Genomic DNA, 17,266 nt, shown 5'->3' with positions numbered 1-17,266 from the left:
ACAGAGAAAAGGGGAACTTGAGGGGTAGAGAGGAGACTGAAGCTTAATTCTCCCCCTTTCTTGTTCCATTAGCTCTGTGAGCTCTGGGGTGGGTGGTCCCCAAGTTGTCCTATCTGGGGGGGAGGACAGGACTCTCCTCTACCAGGCTCCTCCCCAGTCACATCTGCTCACTGGAGACGGGAGGCCTGGTAACCAGGCTGAGTTGAGGGTGGGAAGGGACTGGCTCAGCCCTCATGCCCCATTTCTACACCAAACTAAGTTTGGACCCCAGCTCACCCCCCTCCTCCTCTTCTGGGGGATGTCCTGCCTCAGCCAATCCACACAAATACCCCTGTGCCCAATCCCAAGTCAACTCTTCCCTGAGGCTCCCCTGAATCACAGGTCATTGACTAGCCCAGTCCCCTCACAGGCAGGAGGGAGGGAAGGAGAGGGATGAGGAGGGTTGGGGAGGGAAGAGGCAGGGGAGTGAGAGCTATATTCACACCAACCGGTCCAGCACCAGCAAGGTAGAGTCTGCCCTCAATCCCAGACCTAAGTGCAGAGAAAATCTGAAGAGAGATGTTTGAAAATATACATAATTTTAAAATGTTTTGTGTGCACTTTAGGATTTTTACAAAATCTTTAATTCATCATCTCCATATTCTGTTTAAAGTACTTTTTAAAAAAATGAACTTAGTTACTCACTATATCAGCACCACCTTAAGTAACCAGAACCTACAAGTGCTGGATATTTAGATTTTTCTACCTTTAGGAAGGAGGGGAAGACTACTAAGCTTGTAGATTTCAAGGATTTTATGAATCAGACAAAGGAACTCCCAGGAGCCTTTGCAGTCCTAACACCAGCTGCTCCGGGAGTCCTGAGCTTGAATGCCTGCAGGCACCGCCCAGGCACCTGGGGATGTTCAAACAATCTTGGTGTCCTGGAGTCCACAGGGAGTGCTGGGGACCATGAGAACTGGAGAGTGAAGCCCTGGGGAGAGGAACAGTTGCTCTTTAGCTCCAGCCGAAAGTCAGTAGTTGCCCCTGTGCAGAGCTTTTATTTTCAGAGAAGAGGGAAATTTGGTATATATATTTTAAAAGTGGTATCTCTTGATTTTAAAATGTTAACTCAACCAAAATCAAAATCACACCATAGGCCACACAGAACAAGTCTCAGGGCTAGTTTCTAGCTTAGTTTTTATGAAATCTTAGAGATTCTGAAACATAGGGTTCCTAGGATGAGTTAACGCCATGATTCAAAAACTTTAATGTGCATATAAATACTCCAGGAACTTGTTGAAATGCAGATTCTGTCACTAGGTCTGGCCTGAGATTCTGCATTTCTAACAAGCTCCAAGGTGATATTGCTGCTGCTGGTCCACCAACCACGCTTATTGTATAGTGAGGATTTAGTCCATCCGCCCACCTAGGAATTCCCCTTGACTGTTGTATCTTTGGTCAATGATGTCTCCAGTTCTACTTGCACACCTCCAGGGACTGGAGGCTCACTACTTATAGTGGCAATCTGGGTGCCTGTGGCTGCTGTTAACTTCTGTCATGGTCTGCAGCAATGGGGAAAAACACCCAGTCAAACATGCCAAGGCTCTGGAACATCAGAACTGCAGAAAAGAAACCTCACCTAGAGACTTACCAGGACGGGGTCGACACTTGTTGCATGGACCGAAGCAGAGAGGATTTCCTGTTCCAACTGCTTGCTCAGCACCACCCAGTTAAACAGAGAAGATTACTGGGTGATAATCCCTCAGGTGTTCTGGTTAGTAAAGGTTTGGTGCAGTTTGTTTCCTTTCCTCAAAGCCTTGAAGCAAGCTTTTCTCTGCACTTGGGCAAGTTACATGATTATGCCCATGGGTGAAGAAGCCACTTTCTGACTGGTGGGGGATGGAGAAGGGACTGATGCTTGAGGCTAAGCAGAAGCCCTCACACTCTCGGGCCATGTGACACCCCTACCCTGGTGCAACAGGAGGTCTCCACCTTCTCTAGTGTTGGGGCATCCAATCCCAAATCCTCCTTCCTGGTGCCTTAAAAAGCCCCGGAAAGTGAAGAAACCCCACCCCAACACCCTCGGGGTCTCAGGGTCACATTCCCAGTGACCTATATCCCAAGACAACCCTTGTGAAACTCAGTTGCCATGGGGTGTGGAAACCACCTAGGCCACTCCTCATTTCACCACGGAGGGGAACCCAAGCCCAGAGGTTGCATGAGTCTTTCCCAAGGTCACACGACTGGTTTGCAACCAGCTCTTCTGAAGGCCCAGAATCCTTTGATGAAGAGCTGCACAGAAGCCATGGGTAGCAGCCAAATTTTGGTCACCTATAGCAGCAACTTGCAGGAAGAGGACCTTCTGGAATAATCCTGAGGGGAAGAGGAGTGTCTCAGAGAAAATCGAGGAAAGGATCCATGAGGATTTACCTAGGAAGGGGAGCATCATGAACCATGGTTCCTTGAAGGAGGGTGGAGGTCAGAAGGGCTTCTGCTCCAACAGACCTCCAGGGGTGGCAGTCATCTTATCCTATGTTGCCCTCTAGAGTTCTGTCTCTAGTGCAGTGCACAGCCTGTGGGGATGGGGGTGCGGGGGCTGGTTAATGTAGTGGAGGATCAGAGGAGAGGTCACAGGAGGTCATGGTTAAAGGAGTTCCCAAGTCTGAATTCCTGGACCACTCCAGACCTACCCAACTAGAATCTGTGTTGACTGGTGTTTCCCTTCCGGGGGAAATCTCTGGGTTTAGGAACCAGCCTGGGCTCCCCAAGTCAGAGAGAAACCAGACAACTGGCCCGGGTGGGAAGTCGTGCAGGCAGGGCTAGTCCTTAGGTTGGGAAAAAGCGCCTGTCCCCCAGGAAGTGTCTCCCGGAGATGCAGCCCCTGGAGTCTGGGGAAGCTTGGCAGCTGGGTGTGGGAGCCAAGAGGCAGCACCTGTCCCAGCCGGGCCTCACTTTCCCAGAAACTGGCCCGGCCTCGCCTTCTCCAGCTTCCTGCGCCGCTCGGGAGGTATCTCCTGCAGGTTGATACCGTGGTTGCTGGCCCTGCGGGGAGAGTGCGGCGGCCTCAGGGATCGGGAATAGGGGTTTGGGAAGGCATGGCCCAGGTCATGCTGCTTGAGGAGAGGCGGAGTCAAGCACAGGGCCACAGGCCGAGAGAGCCTTTCTCCCGGCCTGTGCCCATCCCTTGAATCTCCCGGCCTGTGGATGCCCGCTCCTCACCCCGGTTGCAGGTCCGGCGGTTTGGGGATGGGCTTGGTGAAGCCGCGTCTGCCCACCAGCCAATACGTGTCCTCGGCGCCCTTGCCCTGGGGAGACACGGGGTAGGGGAGGACTTAGGCGGGCTGGGGTGCGAGTGGGTGGATCGGGAGGTCTAAGTGGAACGGGAAGACCCGGGATCTGGCCGGGCGTAGAGAGTTGTGTCTCCCAGCCCCGGCGCGGGAAGGGGCGGCCCGGCCTCACCTTCAGCTCCGTGCGGCCTCGCATCTCAATCTGGAAGCCCTCGTCCAGAGCGCGGAGGATCCGCACGGTGCTCACGTTGACGTGGATACGGTAAGCTGGGGCAACAGGGGACCGGGTGACCTCTGAACTCACCTCTCGCCTCCCCCTCCTGCTCCGTCCTCCCTGGGTCCCGCGACCTCCGCCTGGCTCCCCGAGCCCCTGCCAACTCCGTCACACTCACGCAGCCCGGTGGACTCCATGCGCGAGGCGGTATTGACGGTGTCCCCAAACAGGCAGTACCGCGGCATGGTGAGGCCCACCACGCCGGCCACGCACGGGCCTGCGGAGACGCGGGGTTGGTGGCAAGGGAGTGCTTGGGCCGAAGCTGGCGGCTGGGTGGCACCTAGGGCCTAAGGGGACTTTAGCACCCCATAATCTCCACCGGCTCCTCCAAAGAAAACACTCTCAACTAATTGCAACTACCCTCATTACAACGGAGTGCCTGGTATGCAAAGGTGGCTTCAAGACCAGCCTCTCCCCCGCTCCCGCATTTCTCCACCCCCGGAGTGTTCCTCCTTTCTGGGAAATTTGGAGTAGGGCTCGAGAGAGGGAGCCGGCTCCAGAGCCTGGGAGGGTGGAGAATTACCCGAGTGCAGGCCGATGCGGATGCGCAAGGACACCTCGGGCATGTGGCGCATGCGGAAGGAGCCCACAGCGCTGAGAATATCCAGTGCCATGTTGCCGATCTCCGCTGCGTGCCGCTGCCCATTCCGCTGGGGCAGCCCAGAGGCCACCATATAGGCGTCCCCAATTGTCTCCACCTGAGGGAAGGTGCACGAATTCAGTACCGAGCACCCCACTCCCCCAAAGTGATTATCCCTTGTCAGGAGGCTTAAACTGGGTTTAGTGCAGAGATCCTGGGGAGCCTTCAAGCTGGCGGACTGAGCCGGGAACTAGCAGAAGATATAAGGGCCGGGAGGGCTGGGAAAGAGGACTGGGCTAGTGGCCTGGGGGCTGGGCTGGAAGCTGGGGAACCTTGGGGAGGGCTTGTCCCCTGTACACTCCACCTTGTAGACATCGTGGGAGCCGATGATGGCATCAAAGAGTGTGTATAAATCATTGAGCAGGTCCACTACTTCGATGGGTTCACTCATGGCAGAGATGGTGGTGAAGCCCACAATGTCGCTAAAGTACAGTGTCACCTCTTCAAAATACTCAGGCTCCACAGGGGTCCCCATCTTCAAAGCTTCAGCCACAGACCTAGGGAAGGCAGGTGGTGAGGTTACCTGGAGGCCACCCCAGTCTGGCTTGGTTCTGGCTGCCCTCCCCACCCACTTTCCCTTTCCCCACTGGCACCCACGGAGGCAGCATCTGTGTGAGTAGCCGGTCTGTCTTCTGCTTTTCCAGCTCCAGCTCCTCGGTGCGCTCCCGTATCAGGTCCTCCAAGTTACTGGAGTATTGCTCCAGCATCCGCAGCATGGAGTCGATGATGTTGGTCTTCCGGCCCTTGTTGATGCTCTTGAACTAGGAGGAGGAGGAAGCTGCTGAGGTTGCTGAGAACCTCGGCTGCCAAGGCCCTCTCCTGGGGCTGTATTGTGCCTGATTCTACCCCCCCCCCCATTCATTCATCTTCAACTCATTAAGCCCCTTCCAACACACCCCAGGGTGCTAAGCACTGTGTTTTTACACATCACAGGTAGGCATACAGGTAATGGGGTCCCATGAGGTCAGCTGCTCTCAGCTGGTAATTGACAGAGCACTGCAACCAATCCAGCCTTTGTATTCCCAGGCCAAGGGTCTTTCTGCCGCACTAGGTCAAGCACATACTTGGTTCTCAATAAATGTTGAGTTGAATTAAATATTTCTCCCATCCACAGCTCCACCTCTGGCTCTAAAGGAATATACAGCCCTGTTGTAACTCTGCCCCTATCAAAACCGCAGTCCTCAGGCTGCCCCTTAAGAAAAAGCCTTCCGGGTCAGAAATCTTGCCAGTCTGCCTTCCTGCAGCCTCTCCAGGTTGCTGAGAAGTGGCCAGCCCAACCCTCGCCCAATCCCAGGCCCTAACCAGTTCGAAGGTGCGGTCCATGGAGGGCCGAAGTTCCGGCTGCTCTGCCCAGCACTGTTTCATCAGCTGGATGCACTCCATGGGTGCCTGGTCCACGGAAACCAAGGGCCGACACAGGGGAGGGGGGTTCTGCACCCTCTGCACCACTTCTGGAGGTATGAAGGGACCATGAAAGGGGATGTGCCAGAACAGACGCTACCTCTGACTCTGGCCTCAGTGTTGAAGCTCAAGATGAGGGGGACTGGAAGGGGATCCCCTAAATCAGAGCTTTGGTAAGTGGGGAAGTGTAGTGGAGAAGGGGGTTGCTGGGAGAAACAAGGGGACCCTGAACCCTGAGAGGCAAGGGGCAGGTGGAGGTAACAGGCAAAGACTACTATTTATTACACATAAGTGAGGGTTAGCATGAATGATCAAGTAGTTTGCTGAGTCCTATAGGTGATAGGGAATATGATTTGAACCATGTCCAACTGCTCTCTTCCCATCCCCCCCCCCACTCTGCCTCCATGGGCACCCTAAGAACCAGAGAGGAGCCTGTTCCATCCTCTGGGGAAGAAGTTTGGAACCCAGGATCAGGACAGAGGAAACCACTGAGGTCTGGGCACCTAAGAACTGCCCCCTCCTGTCTTGCTGCTTGACTCTCCACTGCCCTGATCCTTCGGACCCCAGCTTGAAGGAAGGCGCACATAATTAAGTCTCCGCCTTGGGCTTTCCAGAAAAGAGCGACGCTGGTCTGGCCAGGCTTGCCTAACAGCAGGATGCCTAACAGCCCAAACGCCACGCGAGGGGCGGCGGTACCCTCAGGCGTCAGCTCCAGCATGGCGTAGGGGGAGCTGCGGCACACGACCTCCTGCATGATGATGCCCAGGCTGAAGACATCGCCGGCCAAGGTTCCCCGGCGCTCCAGAGCTGGGTCGCGAAGCAGCTCCGGGGCGGTCCACAGCTGGTCTAAGGTCGGGGAAGAGAGGGCGTGAGCACGCGGAGGGCCTCGGGGGCATTGGGGACAGACATCCCAACACCACCGGCAGAAAGCCCAGGTTCACACACACTCGCCAACCCCCCAGCCGGAGTCTGCCCCGAGGCGCGCAACTGTCACCAGCGGAGACTGCGGAAAGCCGGCCTCAGAAAAAGCCCCGCCCTCACAAACAGGTCCCGCGCGTTAGACCACGCCCCTAGGGCACAAGCCCCGCCCCTGGCAGAGGCCCTCTGAGAACAGACCCTGCAGCAAGGACAGAAGCTCCGCTTCTCGAAGACAAGTGCCCCCCTTTACAATGCCCCCGCCTCCCGGGTTTCACCGTCCGCCCTCCTCATTTCAGAGGTCAAAAGACCTTTTCCGTAGCAGGAATCACTTCCAGTGGACGTGGGATGGAGGGGATGAGGAAGGGAAGGAAGGGACCTTGAAATAATAGGAATCCGAGTGATGCTCCTCCGCGCCGGAAGCACCGGGGAATCCTACCCTCCGCGCTGGGAGGCTCTAGTAACACCCTCTGGGCTTCCAGGAGTCTCCCGTGGCCGTGGTCGGCGACTTTAAGCACGAATCTCCCATCCACCACACAGTTCCGGGACTTCAGTCTCCCGTGGGCCACGCCTCGGTGGTGCAGATACCTCATTCCCTGGACGGGGTGGGGTAAGTGGCAGCTTCAGCGTGCGGCTTCCCCCACCCCGCCCTCTCCCCCCTGCACCCCTCCTTCTCCACCCCCAGACCTTGATGAGGTCCAGTAGGAGGGAGGACTTGAACATCCAGTCCAGCTTTATGTCTCTCTGGGCGAGAAGGTCGTGGAGGGAGCCCCGGGCACAGTGCTCTGAGACCACAGCCAGCGTGCCTTCCCCGGGGCCCGCGGTGCTGTCCGCTCCTTCCGCCAGGAAGAGCCCCAGGTAGAGGGCCACGTTCTCGTGCCGGAGCTCCCGGAGCTGAGAGGGAGAAAGTTTACACGCATTTTCTGCCCTGGGCGCAAGGTAGGGGACGGGGGAGGCTGTTATTCAGATCTGTTTTGAGTATCTAAACGTGGAGGATGGGCTAAAAATGGTGAATGGAAGGTCTGTAGGGCATATCGTAGGGCCTTTGTTATACAGATAACTTCTCTCTCTGGAAAAGACAACATCTTCAAAGGCTACTTTTCAGATACCAAGTATGGTTTAGTTTAATGTTACAGATGAAAAGACACCCTTGCCCAGGTCATCGGGATCTAGGTAGGTTCTGATTTAACCACCATGGGACTTTGAACTGTCCATGTCTTAAGTAAAACACCTCATGAAGGAGAAGCCCCTGGCACCATCACCCTCCCCTTCTGATGTGACTGCCTTTGCAGGGAGAAGCTGCACTGCTTTAAAAACAAAACAAAACACTGGAAATTGCTTGAGCTGGGGAGCGGGCCCAAGGCTGCTTTGCTTGGCCACATCATTATGTCGGCTATGTCAGAGACTCCCGCACTCTCCAAGTAAGTAGGGACTGAGCAGGCAAGCTGTGGTCCGGGGGAAGCCGTCAACAAGGCCACACCCACTCCACAGGACAGAGGCCCTCCACGACTGGGCTGGCAGTTGACTGGTGCTTTTTCTAGCTTCCCTCTGGTCTAATAAGGGCTTCTTTTCATCTTAAATGTGTGCTATTAAATGGTGATTTAGTCCGCTGACCATGAAGTCGTCCACTTGAGTCATTCTGCAGCTATAACCAAGAGCTTCTGGGGAGGCAATAGGGAAGGAAGCCAGGCCAAGCCTGCATGGTGTTAGGGGTAAGAGGGGAATTAAAGTTTAAAGGGCCAGCCCTGACCAGTGTGGCTCAGTTGGTTGGGCTTCATACAAGGTAACTGGTTTGATTTCTGGTCACTGCACAGGCTTGGGTTGTAGGTTTTGACCCCCAGCCTCCCAGCTGGTGCACGTATGAGAGGCAACTGACCCTTCTCCCTTGCTTCCCTTCTCTCTAAAAATAAATAAATGCAATCTTTAAAAAAATAGAGTTGAAAAGATCAGAATAAGCCAGTTTACAGCCTCCTTGCCAACTTTCTACTTCACTCAGTATGCATCAACTAGGCCATTCTGCATGACCTGACAACTGAAAACCCATTTTAAAATTTTCTATTATTCACTCAACAAACATGCATTGCTTCTCTCAGATGTTCCAGACACTGTGTTGGGTGCTGAAAACACAATGAAAGGGGCAAGAGGAAGCCCTCACTCAGCTTACAGTCTAGTGAGGGTGGCAGATGAGAACTAATCAAGCACACAGGTGAACATACAACTATAAATGATGACAAGCACATCAAAAGAAAGAACAAGTGTTATGAGAGAGCATAATGGGAAACCTGCTTTGGAGAGGAGGGGACACTTCACTGAGTCCTCCCGATCTCTCCCACATTGGGGCTACCCCTGTACCCAGCAGCAAAGAGAAGGCAGAAGAAAGAAATGACGGCCTCCCCACACCCTATCCTGGGCCTAACTCTCACCTTGGAGAAGGCTGTCTTAGTTGCTGGGCGGATGGTTATATGCTGATCCCCTGGGAATTTCTTCAGCCAAACCCAATCTCCCTGGAGCAGAAATGGAGGTAGTGAAGTCAATTTCTTAAAACCCCATGATGCAAAGAGCCCTAGACCCCCCACCCCATTTCTACTGGCCCACTGCCCCAGAACATCTTCTGTGTGACAAAGAGTGTCAGGAGCCAGGGGGTTGATGTCTACCAGTCCTCTTCACAGCTAGCTGCTGGGTGAGAACCCTCCCCCACATACCACCCCTGCCGGGTAACAGGGGCAGAAGGCCTGAATGTCTGTGCTTACCAACAGCCCTATTAAATGAGACATGGCCAACACAAATGTCGTTGAAGTCATAGCCCTCATCACCATTTGTTGCCATGAGCAAGCACTGTGGTGGGAGTCAGGAGTCTGGGTAGGTCAAGCTTTATTATAGACTAACTGTGAAATATAGGCAGCTCCCCTCCAGGCCCTGGGCCTCATTGACCTCAGCTAATGGTGGGGCTGGTCCATGAGCATGTGACAGGTGCAGTCACATGGGGGCCCAGGCTCACAAGGGCCTGAGCTTCTTGGTTCAATGATCTGCTGTTGTCATCTTGAATAAACAAGGAGCCCTGTTTTATTTTTTCCTAGACATTGTAGCTGCCCTTGCCTGCTGATAAGGGATTTGGAAGAGAAGAGAATTTGGGGGATTTGACAGTGACCCCCAAATCATTTGGAAATAAATACGGAGACATTTTTAATTGTCACAGAAATTGAGGGCTATGTTTAGTAAACAGGGCCAGAGACAGGAGGCACTGAACATTCTTCAAGGCAGAGGGTAATCCCATACAGTGAAGAATAATCTGCCCAAAATAACAATAGTGCTCTCCTGAGAAATGGCTGTGATGGCCTCTACGTGACACACTAGGAGTCTCTGTACCCTCTCTGCGATGTGACACTGAGGAGCTCTAAGTCTCCTGACTAGCTGCGCTCTCTCTCAGCCCTGCCTCAATTTGTTCTCATTGTCCTCTGGTCATTCCACCCCATCAAATCTGCTGACCCCATAGTTAATGTCCTCACACCCTTTTGTAACTTTCTCTTTGCCCCTAAAGCTTGCAATTCCTGAGTCTGGTCGGAATTGGGTGGAAATGCTGGGTAGGGCCAAAATGTGGGTCTGGCTTGAATCAGGGGTAGCCTTGTCTGGAAAAGCCCCATCCTGAACCACCCATCTCCTGGAAATGTCCTTTCTGTGACTGAGAAGTCACATCCCAGATGCAAGGTGCGGGGGTGGGGGGGTGGTCTCAGTGGCCACATGAGGCTGCATGCTGGTCCCAGCATGCTCCCCACCAGTCAGGTCACCTGCCCCTGGGTCCCTGTGACTAGTCTTTGAGGAGCCCTCACCTGAATAAGAGATATGGAAAAATCCTGGGGCAGGAAGGATTACCAGATGGTTCCCCTTGAGGAATTTATGACTTCTCTGTAGATCTTCTTCTGGGGTCCTACCCCCATTTCCTAGACACAACTCTGAGAATAGAGCTCAGCCTAGTTGGGGGCCAGGCTCACCTCATAGAGGCCAATGCTGGAGTTGTCTGGGGGCTGGCTGGGGACGCTGCAGATGTCTGACATGCTGTGGGCAACCAGGCTTGACCGACTGCTGCCCTGGGCCACCTGGAGGGGAGGGGTCAATGCGAGGGGTCAAAACATACTCAGAGTTCCGGATATAATGAGTTCTTAGACAGAGTTCTGGGGATTGAAGAGGGGAGAGGAAGAAATCTTAATGAGGGGAGGTGATAAAGACATTACTTCCTAGGCACACAGAACTTTACAGTTTACAAAACAAACATTCATTTTCTTATCGGAGAGTCACACTGCCCCAGGAGAGCAGTCAGCAAAGGGATGTCACCCTCAAAGCACACATAAGGGCACTATCTTCAGAGCTCAGGCCTTGGACTCTGCTAGAGCAGAAATAAGACCTCCTTTCCAGGTAGGGGCTAGGGTGAGGGCTAACCCTGGCAGGGGACCAGATATACAGGGGAGGATAGCAGGTTCCTGGTTCCCAGCTTCTCCCACCTTTTGAGTACTGCCTCCTTGTGGGTGGAGGAAGGTGATGTCATCCAGAGTCAAGATGATCTTGTTGGGGCCTGAGATCATCTGAATGTGCAGTAGCTGGTGCCTGGTAGGAAAAGGAGGTCATTTCCCCAACAGGGACCAAGGTGCACGAGAGGAGGCCAGCAAGGGGTAATGTTGGCTCAGGGGAGGACAGCCATCCCCAAACCAGCCATCGCCTTGGGGCTCTGCTAGTCTTCTAGGGCCCCTTTTCCTCCCTCCTTCCAAAAAAAATCCTCCCTTCTATCTTGAGGGAACCCAGCCTGCTGTCTTTGCTGTACAGTTGCATTTCTGGCATGTGGAGAGCCAAGCTCTTCTACTTACCTCCCTTCTCTGCTCACCTCACATAATGGGCCAGGAAGACCCCCGTCAGCCCCATTCCAACCACCAGGAGGAAGCCGATAAAGACAAGACCAGGATCCACTCCTGCAGGTGCAGTGAGAGGAGGGGCACTGAGGATCATGGCGAAGAGGAGGCGCCCTTTTTAGGGAAGTGTGCAGTCATGTCACATTCTGGAGGCTCCAGGAAAGGGGGTTGGGAGCCAAGAAGGGGAACTAGAGAAAGGTCATGAGTGCTACTAAGGAAGAGCATCTGGGAATTCTAGAAAGTTTTCAAGAGGGCTTTAGGGGCTCAGCAAGGGAGGGGTCCTACACAAGTCTGGGGTATGAGGAGGACCTGGAAGGGACTCAAGGAGGAGTTACAGGAAGAGTTCACTCTCTTTCACCACTTTGTGGAAGGTGCCTGGTGCCTACCCTAGTGGAGGCTGGGTGTCTGCCCTCACCTCCATTGCAGATGACGTCTGGGTCGAACCAGCAAGAGGGGTCGGGCCCAGGCCCTTGGCCCCCTCTAGGGAAATGCACTGGGGTCCCAGCAGAGTGGAAGGAGCCCCGGGTGGGGTCCAGCACGTATGTGGTGAACAGCCGATCCCCGGCCTCATCTGTGTCCAGCAGCACAAACGGGGAATCCTCGGCTTTTCCCAGGGTTCCACAGAATCCTGGGACCTGGGCATCCTGGACGTGGTGGGCCACAGCTGCTCCGGACACCCATCTGCCACCTACTGCTGCCCAAGCTCGCACCACACCCCCCGCCAACAAGAAGATTGCATCATAGATGGTGCCGAAGAGTGGAGATACCTGGGGAAGGTGAGGTCAGCGTCATGGCCCATAAACAAACAGGGACTTACTGCCCTCCCTCCATCTTTTCACTGGGCCCTTCAAACCCTTCAAGCCCTTGACTGTTCTCACCTTCTACTTAGTGGTTCCTCATGTCCCTCATTGTCTCTCTCGCATTGGCTATCCCACCTCTTCTCCCCACTGGCCATCCTTCTTTCCAGGATTCTTAGACTCTTCTCACCATTGGTTAATTCTACCTCCATTACCTACAGATCCTCTCTTCCTTTTCATCTTGGTTGTCCTGAATATATTTTTTAACGCCATTTCCTTCCATTCACATAAAAGCCTTCTTTCCCATATTTTGGTTGCTTCTCTTTTCTATTTTCCCTTCTTTTCATTTCCCAAGGCCTCACCGAGCCTCTCTATTGTTCCCAGTCCCCGTCTCTCTCACTGCCAGGAAGTGTGTAAAGCACTAGGGATATGTTGGTATACGAGACAGAGTCCCTGTCTCAGGGACTCTTTCATCTACTGGGAGAGACAGAAAGGGATGTTAAGGCAATGCCATGAGTGAGGGCACAGGTAACTGGGAACTGTGAAGACTGGGAGGAGGGCCCCCACCCGGGCTGGGGGAAGAGGAGGAGGCTTCCAGAAGAAGTGACCATTTTCCAGGATGTGAGTCAGAATTATCTGGGGGACAGTTGAGGCAGAGAGCAGGAACAGTGTACACAGCAACACAGAGGTAAAAGAGAAGCCCACATTTAGGGAACCCAAAGTAGCTGGTCTGCTTGAAGTTCAAGGAAGATGGAAGAGGGAGGAAGACACCACACCTGGTAAGCTATGGGAAGAGACCTGCATTTATCCTGCAAAATAAGGCACTTGGCGGCTTTGAACAGAGGCATGACACAGTCACATTTCTGAAGTTCAGTTTGTTTGTTGGGTGGAGAAAAACCTGGGGCAGGTGAATGTTGAAACAGACCATTTGAGAGATTTTGTTTTGAGATTTGGACCAGAGACTTTGTGGCCTGGATCAGGGCAGTGACAGTGAGAGTGGGGAAAGTGGATGGATTGAAATGACCTTTAAGAAGTAGGAAGTGACAGGACTTGATGTCTGGATGTTGGGGTGAAACCATTAGAGGGATCAAGGGTGACTCGCAGGGGTCTCACTTGAGCAGCTAGGTGGAAGGCTGTGCTATTGATACTCACTGAGAGCTGAAGAGGTTTTTTCACCGCTTTCTCTACTCTCTCACTCCCCTCCCATCCCATCTCTGTTCCTAATTTTTCATCTCCTCTTCTTGACTATTCCCATCATTTCTCCCCACTGGCTACTCCAAATCTGAGTGGAGGAGGCTCAGAGTGGGGAGCAGAATTGGTGGGGGATAGTTTACCCCTCCCCATGACTTATAGCCCTCTTATGTGCAACCCTTTGTGTAGGGCCCTTTTAGTAGTTAGTTTTCTGCCCACTGACATCTAAATCCCCTTCTCTCTTGGCAGTTTCTAGCCCCCATTTTACAAATGGGGTGGGTCTAGATGGTCTGAACTGGGACTCTGGGTTCTCAGGGAAGCCTGGGTATTAGCTAGTCCCAGGGAATAAACTGTGGATCTAAATGATCATTGAAGCTCCTGGCTCCACCTAGGGACCTTTCTGCTTCTCACAAGATGTCAAGGCTTTCAGAAAGTTAAAACCATCAGATGAACCCCCAGAGGGAATACCTCTGAAATGGACATGGAGGTCGGATCTGCATCCTCCTTCCTTCTTGCTCTCTTAAGAACACTACATGTTTACTATAGACCGTGTGTTGTGGTGGTGCTGGAAGTGGGTTTACTTTGGAGTAGACTGCCAAAGACATTGTAGTGTAGGGTTTAGGGTTTACTCCTTGGAGCTGGTCTTGAGACGTCTCATTGCAGTCTCTCTGAACCAATCTCAGTGCACTAAGATGCCCAGAGCAAGCAAGACCAGAGCTGCTTGCTAGTTATTCTCTCCCTATGCCCTACTCCTCCCTCCCGTGGCCTCCAGCCTCTTTTCATTTCATGACTCTATCCACTTCTCTCCGCATTGCCTCCAGCCTCTTTCCCTTCTTTGGCTATTTTCTGCTTTCTTCCCCACTCTCCTTCCTTCTTCTGTCTTCCCCGGTCCCTCTACCTGCTGCAGATTAAGGTCAGGGGGCAGCTCCTGGTGCTCTTGGGCCTTGCGCAGGCTGTCCAGCACGCTGCCTCCAGGGGGACAGTGGCGTGTGAGAGTGAGAACTGCATCGTGGGCTCTGCGAAGCTGTGAGTTGTTGGCCAGCACGGTCAAGGCCTCTGGGCCTGGAGACAAGGCGTAGTGGAGTGTGTCGAAGGGCAGAAAGACCAGGGAGCCATCGGCCAGGCCCAGCTCCTCAGCAGCCTCCAACAGGCAGCGTTGTTCCTCGCCGCCCAACAGCACAGAGTGCATTACCATGATCACTGCTGTGGACACAGAGACTCCGCTCACTGATTCGCCCGGGGCCAGCGGGACTACCAACCTCCCCGCCGCTGTGGGAAGCCTACCTCTGACTCTGGGCCCGTGCTGGACCCTCCTCAGGGCTTCCCGGGCTCCAGATCGGTCGGCAGGCTCCATGGCAGTTACCAGGGCAACCGGCAGACCCCGGGTCCTGAGTGCAGTGGCTAGTGAGCGTCCCGCCTCCACCCACAGATCCTGGGGGGCGGTCACCAGGGCCACGCGTGCCCAGCGGAACTCGCGAAGGAGGGCATAGAGGGCGTCCGCGGCTGGCGTCACTGCGGGGGCCGTCGTGCCCGCAGCCCGTGTCCCGGGGCAGCCCCAGGGCACCAGCGCGACCCCCGCCTCTTGGGCCAGGAGTTCCGCGGGCCGGCAGGCTGCAGGGTTCACGGGACCCACGAGACCAGAGACGCGGGACAGCGCGGAGGACACAGCCCCCAGCGAGCCTGGCGTCCGGCAGGGCTCCGGCAGCAGCAAGACCTCGAAGCGGGGACCGCGTTCCAGGGCTGGGTCATGCCTCAGGCGGTTGGCGGCCAGGTGGACAGCCAGGTCCGGACGGGCACGGGCGAAGATGGGGTCGCAGGCCCAGGGGCCTAAAACCCCCACTCTGAATACCTCGGGGAGGGCAGAAGGCAGCAGGAGGAGGAGCAGCAGCAGCAGCCGGAGCCGAGGCTGGGGCCAGGGTAGCACCCGGGGCAGCCTGGGAGTGGATGGAGCCCACCGTGCAGGGGCGCAGAGCCGGGGATCCCCAAGGCCGCTCGCGAGGACCGTGCAAGTGGTCATTGCCGGCTTCTGTGAGCATAAACAGAGCTGGAAGAACGTTGAGATTCCCTCCCCCTCAAGTCTCTCGGGACTTTCTCCGCAGCCCCCAGTTTCTTAAAACCCAATTAACCTGTGGTGTATCTCCACTTTCTCTCCTCAGGCTTGAAAACCATGATGGGGGCCTAGGGCATGGTTTAGAAACCCACCACATCCCCCTCCCCTTTGGCTTCCTGTTCTCCCCTTGTCTATCCCTCTCTAGTCAGAGCCTCAGAGCCCTTGAAGGGCCAGAGGGGACAGGTCCACCCCCTGCTTAGAGGAGCTGGGTGAGGAAAGGAACTCGAGTCCATGTGGAGGGGCCTTTGCCACTCACCTGAGAGTATCTCACCTGAGAGTATGGGGCTTGGGCTCCGACCCAGGGCCGAGGTGAGGGGGTCACACGCCCTCCCACAAGTCTCCTTTGCTGGCCCAGGGCCGGGATGTGGGAACAGCTGGTGGGAGCCCTTAATCTATCTAAGCTGATTAAGGCCCCTAAATCAGGCAGGGAGGAGCTGGTGGAGGATGGAGCTCTGAGGTAGTATCTGTCCTGGCTTCCAGGCAGCCAGTCAGATTCTCTCCCCACTCCCACCTCTCCTAACACCTCCAGCATGGAAGGCGCTGCAGGTCCTCCTTTCAGGCTGCTGCTGTCCCACTACCCTGCTCAGCCTGAAAAGTGACAGCACTGTGCCCACAGACACCTGTGGGTGCTCAGTCCTGGGGTGGGAGTTCTCTCAGTTCCGTTGACTCCAATCTTTTTTCAGTTTTGCCAGCCAAGTCCAAGCCCATCCTTTGGCTGATGAAGTCTATACCCCAGAGACTAAACCCAAACCAGTCTGCCTGCCTATCTTCTCTCGCCTGCCCACACATGGTTCTCTGACATCCACATCTCCACACCTAGAAAACCATTAGTCTGGCCTTGGGAAGGCAGAATCCCAGGAGATAATGGAAAGAGCTCTGGTCTTGGGCAGATCTAGGTACAAATTCCTCTTTTCTGACTTTGTGACCTTGGAAAAATTGCTTAATATCTTGGAGGTTTGTGTGACAATGAATATAATTGCCTAGATGACAAAAATAATCAAGACAATTTTAAAGAAGAATGATGGACTACTTGCCCTACTGTATATCAAAATTTATTACAAAGCTATAATAAAGACACTACAGTATTGGTTCAGAGATAAACAAATAGACCAATGAGACAGAATAGAGAGCACTGATAAAAAAAACAGGAAAAAGAAAAAAGGAGAGATTATGTATGAAGGAATGGACATTTCTTACTAGTGGGAAAAGAATAGGTTATTCCACAGATGGAGCTGATTAGTTAGCCATACGGGAGGGGGAGGGAGGAGGTAGGGTTAGATCTCCATCTCACACTATACAAAATCAATTTCACATTAAAAACATATATAAAAACACCCTGGCTGGTGCGAACCCGTGGACTGAGCAAAGGCCTGAGAACCAAAGTGCTGCCGGTTTGATTCCCATCAGAGAACATGCCTGGGTTGCAGGCCAGGTCCCCAGGTTGGAGAGTATGAGAGGCAATCACACATTGATGTTTCTCTCCCTCTCCTCCTCCCTTCTCCTCTCTCTAAAAATATATAACATCTTTTGAAAAAAGTAAAAAATAAAATAAAAAAATAACAAGTGGGGTAAAATGTCAACACTAAGTAAACCTGGGTAAAGTGTATGCGAATGTTCTTTGTACTATTTCCATTTTTGCAAACTTTTGTAAGTTTAAAATTATTTCCAAGTGAAAACGTTAGTTTAAAAAACTTATATAAAAAAGACTATTTGGCCCTGGTGGGGTAGCTCAGTTGGTTAGAGCATCTTCCTGATACACCAAGGTTGAGGGTTC

General features: G+C 53.7%; 1 protein-coding gene across 4 annotated transcripts; it reads right to left on the bottom strand.

Moving 5' to 3' along the window:
* Positions 1 to 605: 605 nt before the first annotated feature.
* Positions 606 to 15,855, bottom strand: GUCY2D (guanylate cyclase 2D, retinal). 4 transcript variants are annotated; one of them, XR_006783996.1, is made up of 21 exons: positions 15,749 to 15,855; positions 14,667 to 15,408; positions 14,281 to 14,585; positions 11,810 to 12,161; positions 11,370 to 11,454; positions 10,993 to 11,095; positions 10,486 to 10,590; positions 8,920 to 9,000; positions 7,184 to 7,390; positions 6,936 to 7,092; positions 6,278 to 6,427; positions 5,483 to 5,631; positions 4,778 to 4,941; positions 4,485 to 4,677; positions 4,064 to 4,238; positions 3,659 to 3,757; positions 3,439 to 3,533; positions 3,199 to 3,284; positions 2,912 to 3,021; positions 1,631 to 2,352; positions 606 to 970 (listed from the first exon to the last, which is right to left on the bottom strand). XR_006783996.1 is itself a non-coding variant. In XM_045824567.1 (20 exons), exons 2-19 carry the CDS (start codon positions 15,397 to 15,399, stop codon positions 2,928 to 2,930), a joined length of 3,333 nt encoding a protein of 1,110 aa, XP_045680523.1. In that variant the 5' UTR covers positions 15,400 to 15,408; positions 15,749 to 15,855; the 3' UTR covers positions 606 to 2,352; positions 2,912 to 2,927. The 4 variants fall into 4 exon arrangements, 3 of the variants coding, with proteins under 3 accessions (XP_045680523.1, XP_045680525.1, XP_045680524.1); XM_045824567.1 differs by having other exon boundaries at positions 606 to 2,352; XM_045824569.1 differs by having other exon boundaries at positions 606 to 2,352; positions 14,281 to 14,582.
* Positions 15,856 to 17,266: the final 1,411 nt, after the last annotated feature.

Source organism: Phyllostomus hastatus, unplaced genomic scaffold (genome assembly GCF_019186645.2).
Source record: "Phyllostomus hastatus isolate PE091 unplaced genomic scaffold, TTU_PhHast_1.1 phas_scaffold_55, whole genome shotgun sequence".
NCBI classification, from domain to species: domain Eukaryota; kingdom Metazoa; phylum Chordata; class Mammalia; order Chiroptera; family Phyllostomidae; genus Phyllostomus; species Phyllostomus hastatus.
This window is presented reverse-complemented; position numbering and strand designations above follow the sequence as displayed.